Source organism: Hemibagrus wyckioides, linkage group LG16, assembly GCF_019097595.1.
Source record: "Hemibagrus wyckioides isolate EC202008001 linkage group LG16, SWU_Hwy_1.0, whole genome shotgun sequence".
NCBI lineage: Eukaryota > Metazoa > Chordata > Actinopteri > Siluriformes > Bagridae > Hemibagrus > Hemibagrus wyckioides.
This window is the reverse complement of record NC_080725.1, coordinates 9050604-9069632: the sequence shown is the minus strand read 5'-3', so window position 1 is coordinate 9069632 and position 19029 is coordinate 9050604. Positions and strand designations below refer to the sequence as shown.

Genomic DNA, 19029 nt, shown 5'->3' with positions numbered 1-19029 from the left:
GCACCCTAATTTTCAGCACGATTTTCATTGAATCATCTGCTTTTAAGTAAAACAAATTAAGTTAAACTAACCAAACAATTCTTTAATTCCAAACTTTGTAGACAGCGAAGAAAGATTTTAGATGAGGAGAGAGTTTCTGCCGTGGTTCGTCTGAAATCTGTAACGTGGGAAGAAGGGGAAAGCAGCACCTGACTACTGACGTGCAACTAGTGATTGATTGAGGGAAACGGACTGAATTGAGCAACTAGGTCATATTTCAGGTATTTCTAGCAGAAAACAAGGAAAGTTAGGACACCTTTATCCTGGTCTTTAATCCACTATCAGTGAAAACATTTAAATGTTTACATTAAAATTACATTTATAAAACATTACTAAGATTAGATCTAATCCTAAAAACAACTCCTTTCTATGAAACAGGATTCTTTAATTGAATTAAAGCTCAAACTGTTAAACAAAAGGAGAACAAATAATTAAACTTTGATTAGAGGTGTAAACATATGGTGATAATGTGATTTAAAAGACAAATTTTGTTTTTTAAATATTTTTATTCATATGCCAAGTGTAATTAACAGGTTCTGCCTCTGAAATATAAACATGACTGAGAGGAGGATTAAAAGAGAGTATTTTTTGTTATAGTCAGTTAACCTGTAACTAAATCTGAAAGTCAGAAGAACACAGTCAAAACACAGGAACACTGCTTACATCATGTACCTCGGCTGAAGTTAGCAGGTTTGCCTGAATATTGGATGCTGAATTGAAAGCATGACTGCACTACGTGCCATAGACAGATTTTCTTTGTGTACTCGGAGAATTGCTAATTACGAAGGCTTCCCGGTATTAAATGTTCCCCATGGAGTGTTAGAAACCAGGGCACAACTCTTATAAGACATATTAACAGAATATGAACTTACCAATAACTTAAGTAAAGAAACAATTTATGAAAGAAAAGAATCATTCGTCACTTTCAGCTAGCATCCTTTGAGACCAATTTAGTGCCAACATTCATTACGGCCAGTCATACTTGTAACTTCTTTAAGGTGAAGTCTGTGCATGTCCTTAGAAATAACATAACAGAAAAAAAGAAAGGTTATAGCAATAGAAGATGGTAACAGTTTAGTCTAGTATGGCCTCTTTAATGGATGCAGTTACATTCCTAAGCCTTATTATAGTAAGTGTTGACATGACACTGTGGATTTCTGGTATTATAATTTTTGGTGTCAGGAGTGTTCACATAAAGAAGTGTCATTTTGCATTAAATCTTTAACAGTCAGTGTGTGTTATATTTTTCCAGCATGTCAGCTCCCAGTAGATTACATTTAATAACACTTTCTTTATGAATTTAAAGAAATACAAAATAGGTCTCTTCTATAGGCACCAACAAATATACAGAAGTGCACACTTAAACGAGGACAATTAATATGCTGATAATTAACGACTTGCCAGCTCAGGGTGTTGAGTATCCTAAACTGGAGCTCATCAAATAACAATGGTCTAAAGTCATCCTTTAGTGTAGTATGTACATTACCTTTAATATAGTGCATCTTCTTCAACCTCTTATCTTGTATTAAGAGGTGACAATTACAGGACTAGGTGAGTGGACTGACTAAATATTTTACAGGCTGTAGCTTTATTCTACAGTCTCATGGTGGCACTTGTGGGCTAAGGTGGGCCTTGTGTCATAAACGGTCATGTAACCCCGGCCCACGCCACTGACTGGCTACTTCCCTCTCTTGGCCCGCCCCTTCCTTGAACCTGTCTTGCCCGAGCCGTGTGTAGAGGGCCCTGGCGTGGATGCTGCAGGGGCTGAGGCGATGTTTATCTGACCCTCCTGGATCTCCTGCCGCGTCTCGGCGGGCATGCGGCTGATCTGCTGTTGTGTCTCCAGGTAGAACATGACGTCTCGCAGTTGCTCCTGAAGCTCGGCAATCTGGGTGTCCTTGTTTGCAGCCGTCTCACTACCTCGACTCTCCTCTTCCTGCAGCTTTGCCTGGAGCTGCTGCTGATTGGCTCGTAGACATCGGTTCATTTCCTGTTCTTCCCGCAGCTCCTGGCCCAGCTTGGCCACCTTGTTGTTCAGCTGTGAGCATCTAAAGATGGGAGTGGACATGAAATGCACCGCTGTTCTAATCGAAATCTAGGCTTTGATACAGATGGTACAGAAGTCCTGAACTGCACATGCTTAAGAAGGCATAAGAGCTGTCATTTTTTTTGTCTTGTTCTATATGATGTGCTGTATATCTTAATGTATTATACTCATGTAGGTCAGCCAGAAATATTGATTTGATATTTTGTAAGTATATTAAATATCTATATAAATACAATATTGCTGCTACTTTTCACCAGTGTTAGCGTTAATACACAAACATTCTAAGCATTCTCCAATTACAGGTCTATCAGGTGTGTTTGGTTTACTTTACCTGTTGCTGCCTGCATGTTATTCGACACCCTTTTTAGCAAACCTATTTTAAGCAAGTCTTCCTCTTTTAAGGTCGGATGACTGCGTAGGGGTGCTAGTGTATTTTTAGCAGGCCTGAATATTGAATACTCATATGAGTGGGTGAGAGAGTGTGAGGTTGGGATTCTTGCTACATCATCATGCACCCATTTCCAGGACCTGAAATTTCCCTCACAGACAGCAGAGGGCTCTAAATTTACAAACAGCTCCTGTTTTGTACTGTTCTTAAGACTTATTCTGCCTCATTTCATCACTTCAGCTAAAAACAGGCTTACTTTTTCTCCATGGTCTGTTTCTCTTTGGTTAATTCATTCAGCTTGAGTTCCAAGTTATCGCACCTCTCAATCGTCTCCTTGAATTTGGCTTTCATGTTGTTGATCTGAAACCAAATAACTCATTATGTTTTCAAGCCTATGTAGTTGTAAAATTATTTTAACATTAATGTTAATGGATCCATTTCCAAAACCAGGGTTTACCTCTTCTGCTGTTTCTTTTTCTAGATGTACAATTTTATTTTCCCAGTAGATGCGTTGTGATTCCAGTTGGCTGGTCAGCAAATAAGAATACTAGAAAAAGATGGTGAACATTCTAAAATATGTCATTAAACCCAATAAATTAATAATGTGATAAATTAGAGCTCAAAACACCAAAAACATACCTCAAGCTGTAGAGAGTCGATCTTCTCATCCTGACAGGAGTCACCCTCGCACTCGTACTGTACCATTTTGCCATCTGTCTTGCTGGCCACCAGCCGATGCACGTAGTTATCTTAGTTTACATGAACCACAAAATAATTATTTGACTCACTTTAGACAGGAAATTTGTCTGTTTTGTTACCGGGGGCTCAGAAATATGCAGCATGATATATAATGTTTGCATACCGCCTGCATAATCCCAGACTCTGTGGTTGGTCAGCTGCATGGCATAGGTGTGCTGTGTTTCCTCGAAGTGCTTGTAGGCATGGCGACTTACATAGCGTCCGCACCCGATGTGGCCGCAAATCAGGCAGATCCACAAGTTCTGTGTACAAATTTTATGCAAATATTTCTGCTGTTTTTTCAGACATAGAATAGAGTTCTACATTAAAGCGTATTGCGCAGATTTATACCTGCTGTAATCCTAAAGTGCTCATCTCAACTATTGGCCTTTACCCATTTACATGTGTACACTGCAGTGATTTATAATCCCACCAGAACGTCTCTTTGGAGTCTGGTTCCTCTTAATTACTTCATGTTGTCTCAGGGAGTTTTTCCTTGCCACAGTCTACGTCAGGATTACCGTAAAGCTGCTTTGTGACAATGTCTACAGATAAACACGTGTATACAAATAAAACAGAACAAAGTACAATTGAAACATCTGGCTACCTCTTGCACGCCGCACTCAAAGCATTTATTCTCCTCCACAGGCTCCGGGGTTTGACAGTACCTGCACACAGGGCACCTAGAGAGAGACAAATGTCTGGTGTCACACTTGAATACACATTCAGAACGTCATAAATTCTAACAGTCTGCAGATTTATTGTCCTCGCCTGAACGTCACTGTCACATTACTCAGCTGATGAGTCAAAGGTCATCTGCTACAATGCTACAATAGCCTAACAACAACATGATGTCATGATGTTTGGAAAGAGAAAGGAAGAATGTAGAAAATTCCCAGCACACCATTTTTTAAAACAAATAACAGATGTGAGAGTAGTAAATAGTGTATTGTACGTCAGGGCATTATTATGAATGATGAATGCAAAGGGGAAAAAAATCGAGTACATCAAAAACACATAACCTCAGTTGGATTGAAATGAAACAGAATCCACTCCCTATGGGTTGTAATTATATAAAACACTTTGTAGAGTTTTTGGAAATCTGTGGATAAATTATCTGTTTGGTTTAGCAGAGATCTGGAAAAGCTGATTACTGGAAAAGCTGTTACTCACGAGGCATCCTCCCAACGCTGCAGGCACTGGCTGTGGAAGCTGTGGTTACACAGGGTGGTGAGCACACCGTTCACCGACTCATCCATGCGCTCCAGACACACCGTGCACTTAGGGAGCTCGGTCAGGTCCATCACTGGTAAACTGGCTCCCTGAAGGGTTAAAAACCACAAAACAGTCCCATAGGCTTAAATACCTCTACAAGACATGCCATCTTATCGAACTAAAATTCGATGTTGAGAATAAAGTCACAATATTAAAAGACTAATGTACTATTCCATGTCAGTACTACAAGAAAACTAACTATATAAGAAGATCAGAATGTTGCCATCATGTTTCAACATGAGAAATGTGAAGTTAAAATTGTGTGTGGGTTTAATGCAATTTGAAACACACTGACAAGATGTACACATAACCTCAAAATATTCTATGATATATATAATACAATTGAATATTTAACCGCTTTTATATTTAACCCAAATTATAAATGGCAGGCTTTTTGCGAGGGGTGCAAATGAATATTCCAAATGAGACGTACCATGGGATATTTTAAAGCCCATCATCAACAAGTTAAGGAAATGAAGCATCACGTTGACACCAAGTGGAACAGGACTTGTAGAGATCTACAGCAACATTACATGAGCTGCAGCAATATCTGGCAGGTACTGATTACTCCCTGCACGTCACAGCTTTCTCTCATATTCTTCACAAGCCCTTTCTCACAACAAAAAAAAAACAAGCGCCTAAATCACCAGAAACCATGTGGCAACACGCGTTGTGGTCTGGTGCAGGTTTCATTCTGACCAAGAAGAAGCCGTGGTTTCTGCTTGGTTGAAATGGAAACCTGCACCCACACTAGCCGTTTCTGGATAAGACTGTAAGACCCTGTTGTGATGAGACCACAGTGTAATAGTATTTTGGCACAAAAGCCACAGGTGTCTGTTAGACGGCTAAAGATGAGGAGAAATTTTACATTCCGGCATGATGATAACCCAAAGCACAAATCCAACAAAGGAACAACTTCAGGTCACAAAGATTAATGATTTGCAGTCTGGATCCAAATGCTATCAAAAACAAGTGGAATGGCTTGAAGAAGGCTGTGCACAGATGTCCCCTTGTAATTTGATAGATCTGTAGCGTTTTCCCCAGAAAGACTGGAATAAAACAGGCAGTGGACACTTGTAGTAAATTGCTGCATTACAAGCATAAGGTGCTCTAGCAAAAAATTAGTTAGGGGGAGTATACAACCAGACTTGGTGGGTGAATGACATTTAAACATGATCCGACATCTTGGTCCTTTTAACAGGGGTGTGTAGACTTTTTACACCCACTGTACTGTGTGTGTAAACAGTTTCCATAAATACAGTTGTATAAACACCTCTCTGACTATGCTTCACACAACATCAGGAACCTAGGATGAGTTCCTACATAGTCTTGGCCTTCACAGTTTTAATGCGTTTACTAACCTGGCCTACATGTTAGGAGCCCGAAAAATACCTTATGCAGCTCATCCAGTCTTATCTTAAAACATGTAAAAAAGGGAATACATGAAGAAGTGGAGAAGTAAACCTCTGTAAGAAGGGGAAAAAAACAACACACTAACAGAAAACAACCTGCTGCAAAATTAATACCTCTTCAGACTTGATCACCTCGGCCCTCTCCACATAGACCAGCTGGCAAACAGCGTCCTCGATGGAGTTGAACTGCCGGCCATTGCAGGTTGTATAGAAGCTGTCAGCATCAGCCTAAAGAAAGAAAAAGAAAATGAATTGATGCCTTCTGACCAATCAAATTCCAGAACTCAACTGCTGTGGTATAAAAGCAATCACATATATTGGTATTGGAGGCTGATGGGAGCTTACCTGGGTGGCAAACTTAATCAACACCATGTACTGGTTGGGTGTTGAGTCACGGATAATCTTCATGTGCTCCATGACGTCATTAAAGGGTGCCACAAACTTCATGAGGTCATGGCTGGTCATTGTTGTCGGCACACTGAGCACGCAAAGCATGGCGCTGCGCCTCACATCCTCTGTCAACGACGTCATCTTGCTGTAGCCCAAGGTAAACAGGGCGTAAAAACACGGTTGCATAAGTGCATTCTTATCAGTATCCAGGGGAACAAAGGATTCATTGTTCACAAAATCTGTTTTTTGACAGAATGTCTTGTCTCACACTGCCTTTCAAAAAAATTAACAATGTAATGTATTGTACATTAGTAATGGAATGTTAGCATAATTTTACTTACCTAGTAGTACTTACGTCATTTTACGTAGCGCTAAAGGGGACATGACGCTATGAAATGTCTGCTCTAAGATATCTATTTCAGTGTTGGGTGTAGTGTCTCAAATAAAAAAATCTGTACTTTAAACCAGAATTATTTTTAGAATAATAGGAGATTCCATTCTGATCCCTAATGAGGAAACCAGTGGTAGTGGTGATGGCAATGAAAAACTCCCCTCTTCTGGGTGAGACCCATGATAACTGTAGTTTTAAAAAAACAGCACAGTATGCAGCTTTATAATGCCCAGGCTCTGTGAACAAGCCAAAAAAATGATATGGACTAGGAACAGGATGAAGACGTGTTTCTGCCTGCCTGTCAGTCACTGATCATTACAGGGAAGGGCTGTATTTGTATTAGGTTTTAACTTGATAATAACTAGACTGAGCTAGATTGAGCTATGTGCTCCAAAATAAAATGTAAATATGCAAACAAATACAGTCGAATTGGTCATAACTCAGTTACTTATGGAACGTACATTCACTGAGCACTTCACAGGGAACATAAGGTCTCCTTTTGCTGCAATTTTATGCTGTGAATCTCCTGTGCTCACGTCCCAGAGGTGTTGTAGTGGATGCAGACTTGAATGGGAAGACCACTAAACTTATTGTCATGTTCATGAAACCAGTTTGAGATGACTTTTGCTTTGTGACGGTGCATCATTATGTTAGAAGTAGCCATTAGAAGATGGCATTTTGTGGCTATGAAGTGACGCCCACGATCAGCAGCAATACTCAGACGATTGATTATTAACATGACTGGATGATTGCATGATAACTGCATGAATGTACAGGAGTATGTGTGTTCATTATAAAGTGCTCATTGTGTGTAGTGTACTGCACAATATATATTATGTGGCTTTAAAACACAATCGTTTATCAGAAGCGGCTCTTCACTGGATAACATTATGCCACTTTTTTTATTCATTTATCTTCAGTGAGCACTTTCTTCTAGTCAGGGTCATGACAGAGCTGAAGCCTGTCACAGGAACACTGAGGCATGAGGCAGGAATACACTGTGGATGGGACACCAGTCTATCACAGGACACCATTCATACAGTCTATACAGTGATCTTACTTTGTCTTGTAGAGGTGCATGATGCCATGGATGATCTCCACAGATGGGTTGCCACTGAAGAAAGAGATCTGATCTGGAAGCTGTTTAGAGGGCGAGTCAGGAACTTTGGTGGCATCGACTTCCTCAGTTTTACTGCTGCCACTTTCCTCTGTTGACTGCGTGCCCCCTTTCTCCTCACCTCCATCTACAAAAAAAAATGCAATTTCCTGAAATTCAGCTATTATCTTGATTCATTCTGAAGCTACTGCTGACATGTTTACTATCTGTGTGCATTTTCGGACTGAATTCCCATCTAATGTGTCTACAATTTGTTACAGTTTTTACAGTCTCAAGCATGCAGTCTACTTAATGCTTAAAATTGCCATGTTATAATTCAGTTATGAACTAAAGTGGAACTAATAGGAAATGTATATAACGTGAGGAATGAGTCTTGAGCAGTCAATATGTTTAAAGGGGTCTGATGATTCTGTTGTTTCTACAGTCTGCTGTCTCCCGGATCTTGATCGGTGTGTTCAGGTGAATCCGGGAGCTGGAAGAGACTGTCATTTGGGAAACACAATGAATGTACAGAGTTGACTCTAACCTGAACTCGCCACCAAAGTCTCAATCACCATGTCTGACATGGCCCGGCTACCGATGTGCTGATGGAGGATGGCAGCCTTCTCTAGCTCCGTCTTGCCCCCTAGTGCCATCCTGGCAGAGGCCAGGGCCTTGTCTCTCATCTCCTCTTCAGACATCTCATCTGTGGGCAAACGGATAAAACACCTTACTTCGATTTTTTTTTCAGTCATCTAGTTGTGAGAAGTCAATGCTGGACAGAAAAAACACCATTTTGAACACAAACACAGGTCAGTGAGCGCTGTGTGAAGTCACATGATGTGCAACCTGCAAACTGCACAGTCACTCAGGAGAAATGTATAGAGGAGGAGGAGGAGGTGTACAGGGCCAGGAAAGTTCTAGAAATGCAAGGAAACCTATTTGTTACCCCATGAGTCTGGTTAACAAGTTAATAAGTGAGTCTGGAGTCTGCACTACGAAACAACCGTCATTACATCACCTCACCTCACTACTCTCCCTCAGACAGCTACTGACAACTTAGAACGATTAAGAAGTGCTTTATTATGGCTATTAAAGTGACACCAGGTACACTCCCAGCGTGTGTTTTTATATCTTACCGGCACAGTACTGAAAGTCTTGTGGCATGAGCGACCGGTGCGCGAGCTCCAAACGGATCACTACGAGTGACACGCTCATGTGGTAAACTGTTAGCTCACGCGCTAAAGCTCTACAGACTGATCACAGCAAAGCAAAGCGCGAGCTCCGACACTCATAAACATCACCGATGTAAACGCAACCACAAAACGTGTTAAACAATCAGCTACGGAAATCGAGTTTTCGTGATTCACATATAGAATATCAATGACTTCAGGGTTCAGTTCATTATGTACTGCTCTTGAATAAGAAAACGCGAGATAATAACTGAACTTTAGGAGTGGTGGTGGGGGTGTAAAGCTGTCATTATTCATTTCCGGGTCAGGTGAGTTGACGTTTCAAAATAGAAGCTCTTGACGTAAGATCACGTCATTACGTCAGCGCTTTTCGATGGTTTCTCTGTAATAATTTATAGAAACTCTAGGATCATCACTATGATAAATATCATAAAAATATCAAGGTTCATGGTAAAACCGTATCAAACCACTGTCTGAAACCCAAACACATTCTGTGGTGAAAATGAAAGGATTGGTTTAATGTGACATTTACTGACAAACGTCTCATCCTCGTGTATAAAGCTATAAGAAAGAAGGATAAAAAGATAAAGTTGACTAATTGTTTTTTTTATTGCCTTAAAAGATATGTTACAGAACTGAATTTCCATGAAATCTCTTACATTCATCAATTCTGAATACGAGCGGAATTATTGGTGAAAATCCCATCATTTGGGAAAGACCAGAATTTATGTAAATTTACACATATAATAATAATAATAATAATAATAATAATAATAATAATAATAATGTAAACCCCATGTGACTTCTGTATTTCAGTTCCACAAGTTTGATTAAACGTCTGTGACACCCAGTTATTTTACTAACTAAAAAAAAATGTTTCAGATTTTTAAAAAATACATAAATAAAAAGTATGGCAACATAAATCCATAAATTAAGACAAATAAGTCCAGTCATTCAAACTGCTGTGTGAAAGGAAGAGGCACTGCAATGACTCAGCATATAAATTGGAGCCTTTTGACCTGGTGTCTTCTTAGAATACACTTAGATTGTATGACTTCTGCTTGAAATCCTCCTACTTTTCAAACACAGCGTTGGAGAAGGTGCGCGGATGTGTAATTTCAGGCTGGGAGTCGCTGAAACGCTATGATTTGTATAAAATCTTAGATTAGTAGTTTCCCTGTTCATTTGTGATGAGCTTGAGGCCCATGATCACCTCAGTACAGTGTATACATTATTTTCTCTACGTTCATGTCAATCCATTTTCTTCATGGCTTTACCAGCCTGACTCTGAGAAAGTATCTTATGCTGTTTACTCGTCATTTTCGTGCTGTAGGCTTTGCCTTTTATGGAGTTTTGTGGTCGCAACCATCTGCAATTGCAGTGCACACACCTGGTCATTTACAGGTAATTAGCATTCATCACCAGGAAATTATAGTTTCTGTACCTTTTATAAATCTGTCAGAAACTTTAAGTTGGGTTTGGAGTAGGGTAAAAGAGTGGGGGTGCTAAGAAAAAGGTCTAAGCAGAATGGCAATGTGGAGCGCTGCTTAGCTGAAAGTAGAAAGTTGTTTAGTTCTGGTGAGCAAATACATGTTCTTCTGTGTGTTTGATAGCAATGTAATCTGTTTATAGCAGAAGTGGATTACACAGACACAGAGTTGCACAGAGAAACAATGATTGCTGTAGTGTGATTAAGTGTGACTAAACATGGAAGAATCTCCACATTTTTTGGGTGAATTGCAGACTGACATGATACTGATGGAAAACACTGCAGTAGCAACTTAACTGGTTAAAAAAAAAAGAGAAAGGCTTTACTGTAATAGGCAGAAAGACTGATCATACACTCTGACTCATTGTGAAACCATGACACAGCAACAACCCTAATGATGACAAACCAGAATTAGAGAAACTGACATTATACTGTTAATGGTCACTGAATGAGTATAGATCACAAACCCCCTTTTTTGTTATTAGGATAAAATCATAGAAATGATTAATAATAAACTAATGATGGGTGAAAGACTCTAATAACAAGTGAACACATTTAAAGGTGGTAGACATTAGCAGAATTTTAAAAATGCATCCCTTCCTTCGGTTGTCTTGCAAAACACCCAAAACACTGAATGCTAAAGAGGGAGAGCTGTCTGAATTTTGCGGTGAAAAATGATTGGCAGGTTGCAGGGATGTTGTTGGTCCGCATTATTGTTCATAATTATAGAGATACTGTGCTATGATATACCAAAAGCATGAGCTTGGATTATACAGTGATATTGCATATTGCATATTGCAGATTTGGTGTTTGACTGCTTCTGTCAGTGTGTACACATAATAATGTAACACAATTCATGAGGCTGTTCTGAATCGAAAACCCTGGATGACATATGAACGCACCTGAAACAACATTCAAAAACACATACGCAGATGTAAGCATATACTCTTGCCACAGACACACTGGTGTGATACTTTTTTTATACCCAGGGACTTTATTTGCATGTTTAGCTCATAGCATTTTTCCTGGAACACTAAGCCATAAGTAACAGATCAACCAGAGTGTCACACACACACACACACACACACACAAATTGTATGCTCATGCTCCCATCATAGCTTCACACTTTCACTTCACTTGTTTAACTGTTTCTGCTGTAGAATTGCTCCCTTTATGCAAAGAAAAATAATTTGTATATATTTGCATAAAAATGACTGTATTAGTTATCACACACACACACATATATATATGTATATATATAGATAGATAGATATAGATCCAGATATATTACAACACATATATAAACATTTTTGAGGTTTCAGGGTCATGACATACTGAATAATGTTTATATATTTTGGACTTTTTTATAAAACCCTACCATCCTCCTAATGCATCCATGCTGAATACATATTATGGGTGGGACATTTCTCAGCACAGCAGAGACGCTCACTTTGTGGTGGCTTTTTTAATGTGTGTTACACTGGTTCAAGTGTCACAGGTACGTCAGCCTTGTTTAAACACTGTACTCTTTTACTGCCTACATTTTTAGACACACCAGCGTGTGTGTTCATGGAGCACAGCAGTACTCAAAGTGGTGTCAGTAAAGCATAGAAAAGGGTAAGTGGGTTTTTTTTAAGTTTATAAGTATTTATGTTATTGTGATGGAAATCACAATCACAGCCATTATATTTATTACTGAGTATTTATTTCTTGGCTTGTTTATCCAGTCACTTGAATTAAATGTGGTTGATCCAAACTTCAAAAACAAGTAGCCCTATAAATATATCAATGTGAACCATAATGTCTTCTGTTCACAAATAAAAAGCTCTGTGGTTCCAATAAAAATCAGCCAGAACATTCTTGTAGATATATGTAAATAATGAGCCTAATACTTCCGTAGCTGGATTATGTTAATGAAATAAACGTAATAAAGCTGTGCTGAAGGAAGTCAGTGGTATTTTCTGGTTATATGATTCTCTTACAGTCAGTAGGTTTGTGGCTGCAAAAAGTATCCTCGCTCTAACCCTTTATCAGTGTCAGTTTCTGATCACATGGCTTGCTGGTCTGAGAATAACAGAAGTGCGCTTACAAAAGTTAAAAAAACAGAAGTATATAGGCACCGCCTATAAATGTGATAAACTCGTAGCCAAATCATCTACATCATATCAGTGTTGTGATAATAGTATGGTAATGGTCTGTTTCTATGTCTCCTAAGTATTGTCTGTTAAATCGTGAATACCACAAGTGAAGCACTGCAGACAGTTTAACCTGAAAATATCATGTACAATGCTCATATTTAAAGGAAATATATTTTTAGAGTTATTTCTTAAAGCCTTCTCGTGTGCAAGGAAGAAACGTTTGCTAGTTGTTATCAGAGGAAGTAGCTGTGGTATGAGTGATGTGTCCATCACCATTGAGTCGGCTCTTTAAGATGAACGAATCGGCTCTTTTCTTGCAGCGGAATTGAATCAATACGCTGACTTTTGAATAACTTGTCGACTTTTAGTGCGCAGTATGACCCTTAGGATCCGCGCTCAGTTTATCAGGTTCAGTTTATATGAAGTACAGACACATTAATGTGTGTTTTCTGTGTTTGTCGGTGCACGGGTGTAGCGTCTTGCTGTTTTAAAATACTGTAATATAATGCACTTTTGTTCGAAAGTTAGATTTCACGATTCGTCCGATTTCCTTAACAATATTACGAAAAGAACAATCTCTGGTTAAAGAAAATCGCAAACGTTTGTACTGCTTAGAATAGATGAGTCGTTTTTGGGAGTCGAAATAATCGACTCTTTTTCGAGTGAGCCGAAAACATCTGGAATATCCTTCATTAGGTGTTGCCATTGTACTCAGCAAGTGTGCTTAATAAACCTACGACTTTTACACTATATTTAGTATGGAAGTATGCGTTTTTGAACATTTATTACTATTTAGTACAGGAGCGTGCGGTTTTAGATGACTTGCCTTAGTGTTCAGCGTTTTCGTAGACTCTGGGTCTTTGCGGTTAGATGTGGTGGAGCAGAGGAAGGGGGAGGGGTTTCAGTGGAGAGATGAGCAAATAGGTGGAGTTTATAACAAGTGGTAAGTGGAGGTCAGACAAGAACTACCTCCTCCTTTTCCTCTTCTCCTGTCCTCTTCACCATGCTCCACGTTGAGAGAAAGCTTTGAGACTTTACCAAACCTCTCCGTAGTGATCGTCTGAAGGTAAGGTGCGTGCATGCGCCCGCGCGCGCGCGCGCGTGTGTGTTTGTGTAGTAGTTTTCGTGCAGCTGCACATAGGGTCTGCAACCTTCTTCTGTTTTTTCCCTTAATCTTATCACCATCTCTACTTCCCGTTTCGCACGGTTCAGTGGTAAGTCAGAGCTAATACATCCACATAGAACTAATAGAAGAAAAAAGCTAACATTTTCCAGGCAGCTTGATTAGCTTCTATAGTCAGACACATACACACACACGCACGCACGCGCACACACGGTAACTATGGATTGTGGGCCGTTTTTAAACTCGGGAATAGCCATGATTCCCAGAAAGGAAACCAGCCTTATATGCTGTGATAGTTTCGTGGAGGGAAAGTTGAACGCGTGAAACTGCAGGAAGAGCAGAAGTTTACACGCACGAGCTCTTTTAAAACGCGCGCATTCCTCAGGTGTTGTGTGTGTGTGTGGGGGGGGGGGCACTTATCAATGGATCCTCATCTAGTGTCCTGCGTCCATTAACCGGAATAACCGGCTTTATTAGGAATGAAATAACCTGTGAGGCCTTTTGTGTACAGCGGCGAATGATGAAATGAGTACGATTTGCATACACACACACACAAGCCTTCTGAGAAAACGCAACAAACGGCCCCTTTACTTATAACAAGATGACAGACACTTTTGGTTTGCATTTCATTTCCTTCTATTACTTCATTTTTTTAAATACTAGTTGCCGCTTCTTTTTTATATGGGGTGGGAAAAGCCGATTGGGGGCGGGGTTATAAAATAAGTGGTCAAGTGGGAACACTTCATACCTCCAGCTTGAGTTTATCCAAGTTTGTTCAAATAAATTCCTGCATCAGTTTATGAAAACACATGCTACCGTTTGATTTTTCACAGATGGGGGACCAAAACCTTACTGCCATGCTTTCAGAGGATGAATTGGAGAAGACGAAGGAAAACAGGCCAGTCACGTTCTCTCAGTTCTCCTCAACTGTACGGGCCGTGGTGCGAATTCGCCAGAAGTACCAAGCAATGAAAAGGCGCCGAATGGAGCGGGCAGCGTCCCTGCACAGTGCTCACTTAATGTCACATTGCAACGATCAGCGCTCCAACAGCCCGAAGATCTTCACGTTTGATGTACCTGATGGTAACAGTCCTGTCAACGTAAGCAAGAAAAGGAGAAAGAAAAAGGCACGTGTCCTGTTCCCCAATAGCAGCCGCCGAGTCTTGCCCACCAAGGAGCAGAGCCGGGCCAAAAGCTGCCTGGTCTTGCTGTGCGTTGTGGTTTTCTTGCAGGTTTATAACGCTATTGAAAACTTAGATGATCATGTGCTCAAATACGACATGGAAGGACTCGAAAAAACCCTTAAAAGAGAGGTTTTTGGACAGCAGGAGGCAACTGATGGCCTCTTGGACCATTTAAAAGATTACTTGTCCACATACGTACACAGTAAACCATTAGTTTTGTCTCTTCTTGGGCCCAGTGGTGTAGGAAAGAGCCACATAGGAAGGCTGTTGGCTCAGCACTTCCGTTCTGTAGTGGGCGAGCAGCTGGTCATGCAGTACTTTGTGCTGCACCACTGTCCCACAGAAGGAGACGTCCCACTCTGTACCGGAACCCTGACCTCCCAAGTCTCAGAGATAGTCACTCGGGCCGAAGAAGAGGAGAAGATCCCCCTGTTAGTTTTTGATGAGATGGAGCACATGCCTACCGAGCTGCTGGACACTGTGCAAAGTCTCATTGTAAAAAAAGACACCAACGAATATTTGAATGCCATCTACATCCTTATCAGCAACCTGGAGCAGGAGGAGATCACAAAGTTTGTGCTGCAGAACTCCACGACCAACGCTGTTTCGGGCCGAGGGCTCCTTAACAAGGAGTTGAATAATTTGCTGCATAATCATCTTAAAAAGCACCACTTGCTTTGGCTGGAGGCTGAGTTGCTGCCTCTCACGCTTCTGGAAAAAATCCATGTCATGGAATGTTTTATTGATGAGATGTCCCGAGAAGGATTTTACCCAGAACGCTCTCATGTAGAAAGACTGGCAGATGAGCTGGGTTACTATTCTGTGGGTGAACGAGAGTTTTCACGCACTGGATGTAAGCAGGTGGTGGCAAAAGTGAATCTTCTGTGAAGCCCAAAGCACGTTACACTGAGCTCATGCGGAAGTGAGTACTGTTAGAACAATAATACACTGACGCATCATGATCAGTACTAATCTGTGATGGCTGAAAATGACTGGCATGGTTTTCTTGTTATTTTACAGCTCTAAAGATGATCGTTACTAATGATGAATTTTAAAGAATGTATTTAATGCATTTGTTCCCCTCCAATACATTAGTTAAAAAAAAAAAGCATCAGTGACTGTTTCTCTCTCATGCTCGCTCTCATACACACAGTGTGTGAAAGGATTCCTGTGTACTTTGTTTTGTAGTTGGCTGTTACTAGTAAACATTTGTAGGATGTTTAACAAAAAGTAAATTCTCCCAAGGGAAACTAGGGCAGGGTAGCTGAGAGGCCTTTCAGTACACTGTAATATGTCAGGGCAGATCCACAATGCCAAAGGTTTCAGTGATATTCTAGAATAGATAAGAGTTAAACAAAAGAAAAAGGTGAAAGTACTGAAACTGAAAGGGGGTTGGGGATTTCTTGAGATCACCATTAAACCTCTTCATATAAGCTGTAATTTGGTGTCTTGCTGTCAGAATCTTGAAGTTCTTGTTTCACATTGTCAGATGATGCTCTTTGTACAGCACACACAAATGACACTGTAAAAAGCATCAAACCAGAGTCTTATCGTGTAGTAGATTTTTCTGAATCAGCAGGAACTACTGTTAGGTAAATTTGCTTTGGCCACTTAATGTATAGGATAAAGTAAAGAACTAAACAAACATGTTATTATTCCATAATCATAAAGCAAATAAGAAAAATTTTCTCAAGTAATTCTCCTGTGTCATTTCTGTTGGGTTTTTTTTTAGCGTTTTTTTTGGTCCAATCTTGCCATGATATTGTACATACACAACAAAAAATAAGATTCTAATCTGCAAATAAGCTGTTTTTTTTGTGGGGGAAAACACCATCATGTTTAGGTTTTTATTCCTATTTATCTGTAGATAGAAAATGAGATAAAATGTCTGAATTTACTCAGGTCTGAATAATAATAAAAATAAATATAGCTGCAAGCAGCAAAGACGGGCCCTCGCACTATGGGCCATCACTACATGGTGCCATCGCCGCCCAGGCGCACCAGACACAGTGAGCACAGTGGGTACATGCATTAAAAGGGTAAATACCAAAAGGACAAGAGTGACAATTTGGGTGTACTGAAAGTGATTACAGCAAAGTCCACTGATGGCAAAACAAAAACTGACTTTCCTTCTAAACTATATAAGGACAAAAGGGACAGTTTGGGTGGGTGTAATGAAATAGATCATAGCAATGTCCAAAGGGACAATGACTCTCCCTCTAAACTATATTACTATATCAGTTTATATATATATATATATATATATATATATATATATATATATATATATATATATATATATATATATATATATATGAGAGAGAGAGACACCCAGAAAAATGTATACACAAATGTTTCAGGATTTAAGAATTTTTTTTTTATACAAAAATTTGTATAAATATTGTATTACTAAATTTATTGCTATACGTTATAGATTGATTTATATGATGATATTATGATAATATTATAAATATTATACTAATATTATTTACATCATACTATTTTTCTTTTCCTGAAGTGTATATCCATTTTTGGTTGACTGTATATATGAATTGTGAAAATGAAGCAATATTGTAAAAAAATTAAAATAACGGGATAAGAGCCTCTAGTGGACATAGTGTAGTACTGCAGGGGTCAGGTGAAAATGGACTGATAAATGTAAAAATTTGTCGTGAGCCGTTTGAGCCTCATAAAATCATGAAACTAAGCAGGATCACTCATAACCAGTTGTTCGTTCTATTTAAATTTTTTTTGAAACATTAGGGCTTTCCACTGTTAAGATATAAGAACATTAATATTTTTCTATTATGTCCTCACAATAGCAGCATCGTTCAAAATATCACAAATCCCTTCACAGTTTCACATCAGCCATGTCCTGACATTATTCTGACTGATTTTCAACCAAATCAGGTGAAAGTAAGGGAAAACATTAGAGATTTCTAAAATTGACACACTTCCTGCTGCCAGTTGGTGACGCTATGACTGACACTGACAGTAGTCAGGTCCATGTGATCAGCTTTCTTCTCTTAACATAAAGTTGAGGTTTGATGTACATCACACAATATACACCGAAGTTATTAGCCACTTCCTGTTTCCTTTTATTCGCCATAAGTTTAAGGGCTCCTCACGGCTGAACCGTTTGAGATATCAAAAATCCCTTAGCAATTTTAGATCCTCAATGTGTTCAGATCATATTGGACCCTGTTTGGTCAAAATCATACAAATCCCCTAGGAGGAGTATATCAAATTTCATTAGGTGCGTTTTTCAAACATCCCAAAATAACTGACTTCCTGTTGACAGATCCCATGACAGGTGGATGAACGTTATTTAGCTCAATGAGATCTAAATGTATACCGGCTCTCATGCATATACGTCCAAGTGAATATGAGCTGTGCAGCTATATTTCTGACAAAGTACCAGGGGGCGCTGTGACAGCCCTGTGGCACACCCGGTGACCAGCCACACTGGCCTTTCTCAGAAACATTTACACTCTCTATGGGAAATATTTTGGAACATTAGGCCTTTTCACTCGTAAGATATGAGAAGAATCCATTTCTTCCATTATGTTCTCATGTAAATTGTCACCATAGTAACACGATTCAAGGTATCAAAAATTCCTTCACAGTTTCACATCAGCCATGTCTTGACATTATCCTGACTGATTTTGAACCAAATCAGGTGAAAGTAAGGGAGAAAATATTAGAGATTTCAAAAAGTGACACACTTCCTGCTGCCAGTTGGTGGCGCTATGACCGAGACTCACAGTTGTCATATCAGTGTGATCAGCTTTCAATGCTTAACATTATCCTAAGGTTTCATGTAGATCACTTAATGTACACAGAAGTTATTAGCCACTTCCTGTTTCGTTTTATTCGCCATAAGTTTAAGGGCTTCTCACGGCTGAACCATTTGAGATATCAAAAATCCCTCATCAATTTTGCATTATCAATGTCTTGAGATAATTTTAGCCTGGGTTTGGTGGTGGTTGTATCAATGTCTTGAGATAATTTTAGCCTGGGTTTGGTGGCGGTTTTATCAATTCCCTAGGAGGAGTATTTCAAATTCCATTGGGTGCGTTTTGCAAACAACTCAAAATAACTCACTTCCTGTGGATTACACTTAATG

At 39.5% G+C, this 19029-nt stretch overlaps 2 protein-coding genes across 5 annotated transcripts; one reads left to right on the top strand and one right to left on the bottom strand.

Moving 5' to 3' along the window:
- Positions 1-526: 526 nt before the first annotated feature.
- Positions 527-13520, bottom strand: brap (BRCA1 associated protein). 2 transcript variants are annotated; one of them, XM_058412703.1, is made up of 12 exons: positions 13423-13520; positions 8324-8482; positions 7741-7924; positions 6245-6434; positions 6014-6127; positions 4386-4534; positions 3820-3895; positions 3337-3475; positions 3114-3223; positions 2932-3021; positions 2731-2834; positions 527-2087 (listed from the first exon to the last, which is right to left on the bottom strand). In XM_058412703.1, the coding sequence occupies exons 2-12, from the start codon at positions 8475-8477 to the stop codon at positions 1718-1720; spliced, it is 1680 nt and encodes a 559-aa protein (XP_058268686.1). In that variant the 5' UTR covers positions 8478-8482; positions 13423-13520; the 3' UTR covers positions 527-1717. The 2 variants fall into 2 exon arrangements, with proteins under 2 accessions (XP_058268686.1, XP_058268685.1); XM_058412702.1 differs by lacking the exon at positions 13423-13520 and adding an exon at positions 8916-9256.
- On the top strand, positions 11961-16343 carry tor4aa (torsin family 4, member Aa). 3 transcript variants are annotated; one of them, XM_058412706.1, is made up of 2 exons: positions 11961-12075; positions 14553-16343. In XM_058412706.1, exon 2 carries the CDS (start codon positions 14553-14555, stop codon positions 15789-15791), a length of 1239 nt encoding a protein of 412 aa, XP_058268689.1. In that variant the 5' UTR covers positions 11961-12075; the 3' UTR covers positions 15792-16343. The 3 variants fall into 3 exon arrangements, with proteins under 3 accessions (XP_058268689.1, XP_058268688.1, XP_058268687.1); XM_058412705.1 differs by lacking the exon at positions 11961-12075 and adding an exon at positions 12936-13667; XM_058412704.1 differs by lacking the exon at positions 11961-12075 and adding an exon at positions 13438-13662.
- The last annotated feature ends 2686 nt before the right edge of the window (positions 16344-19029 follow it).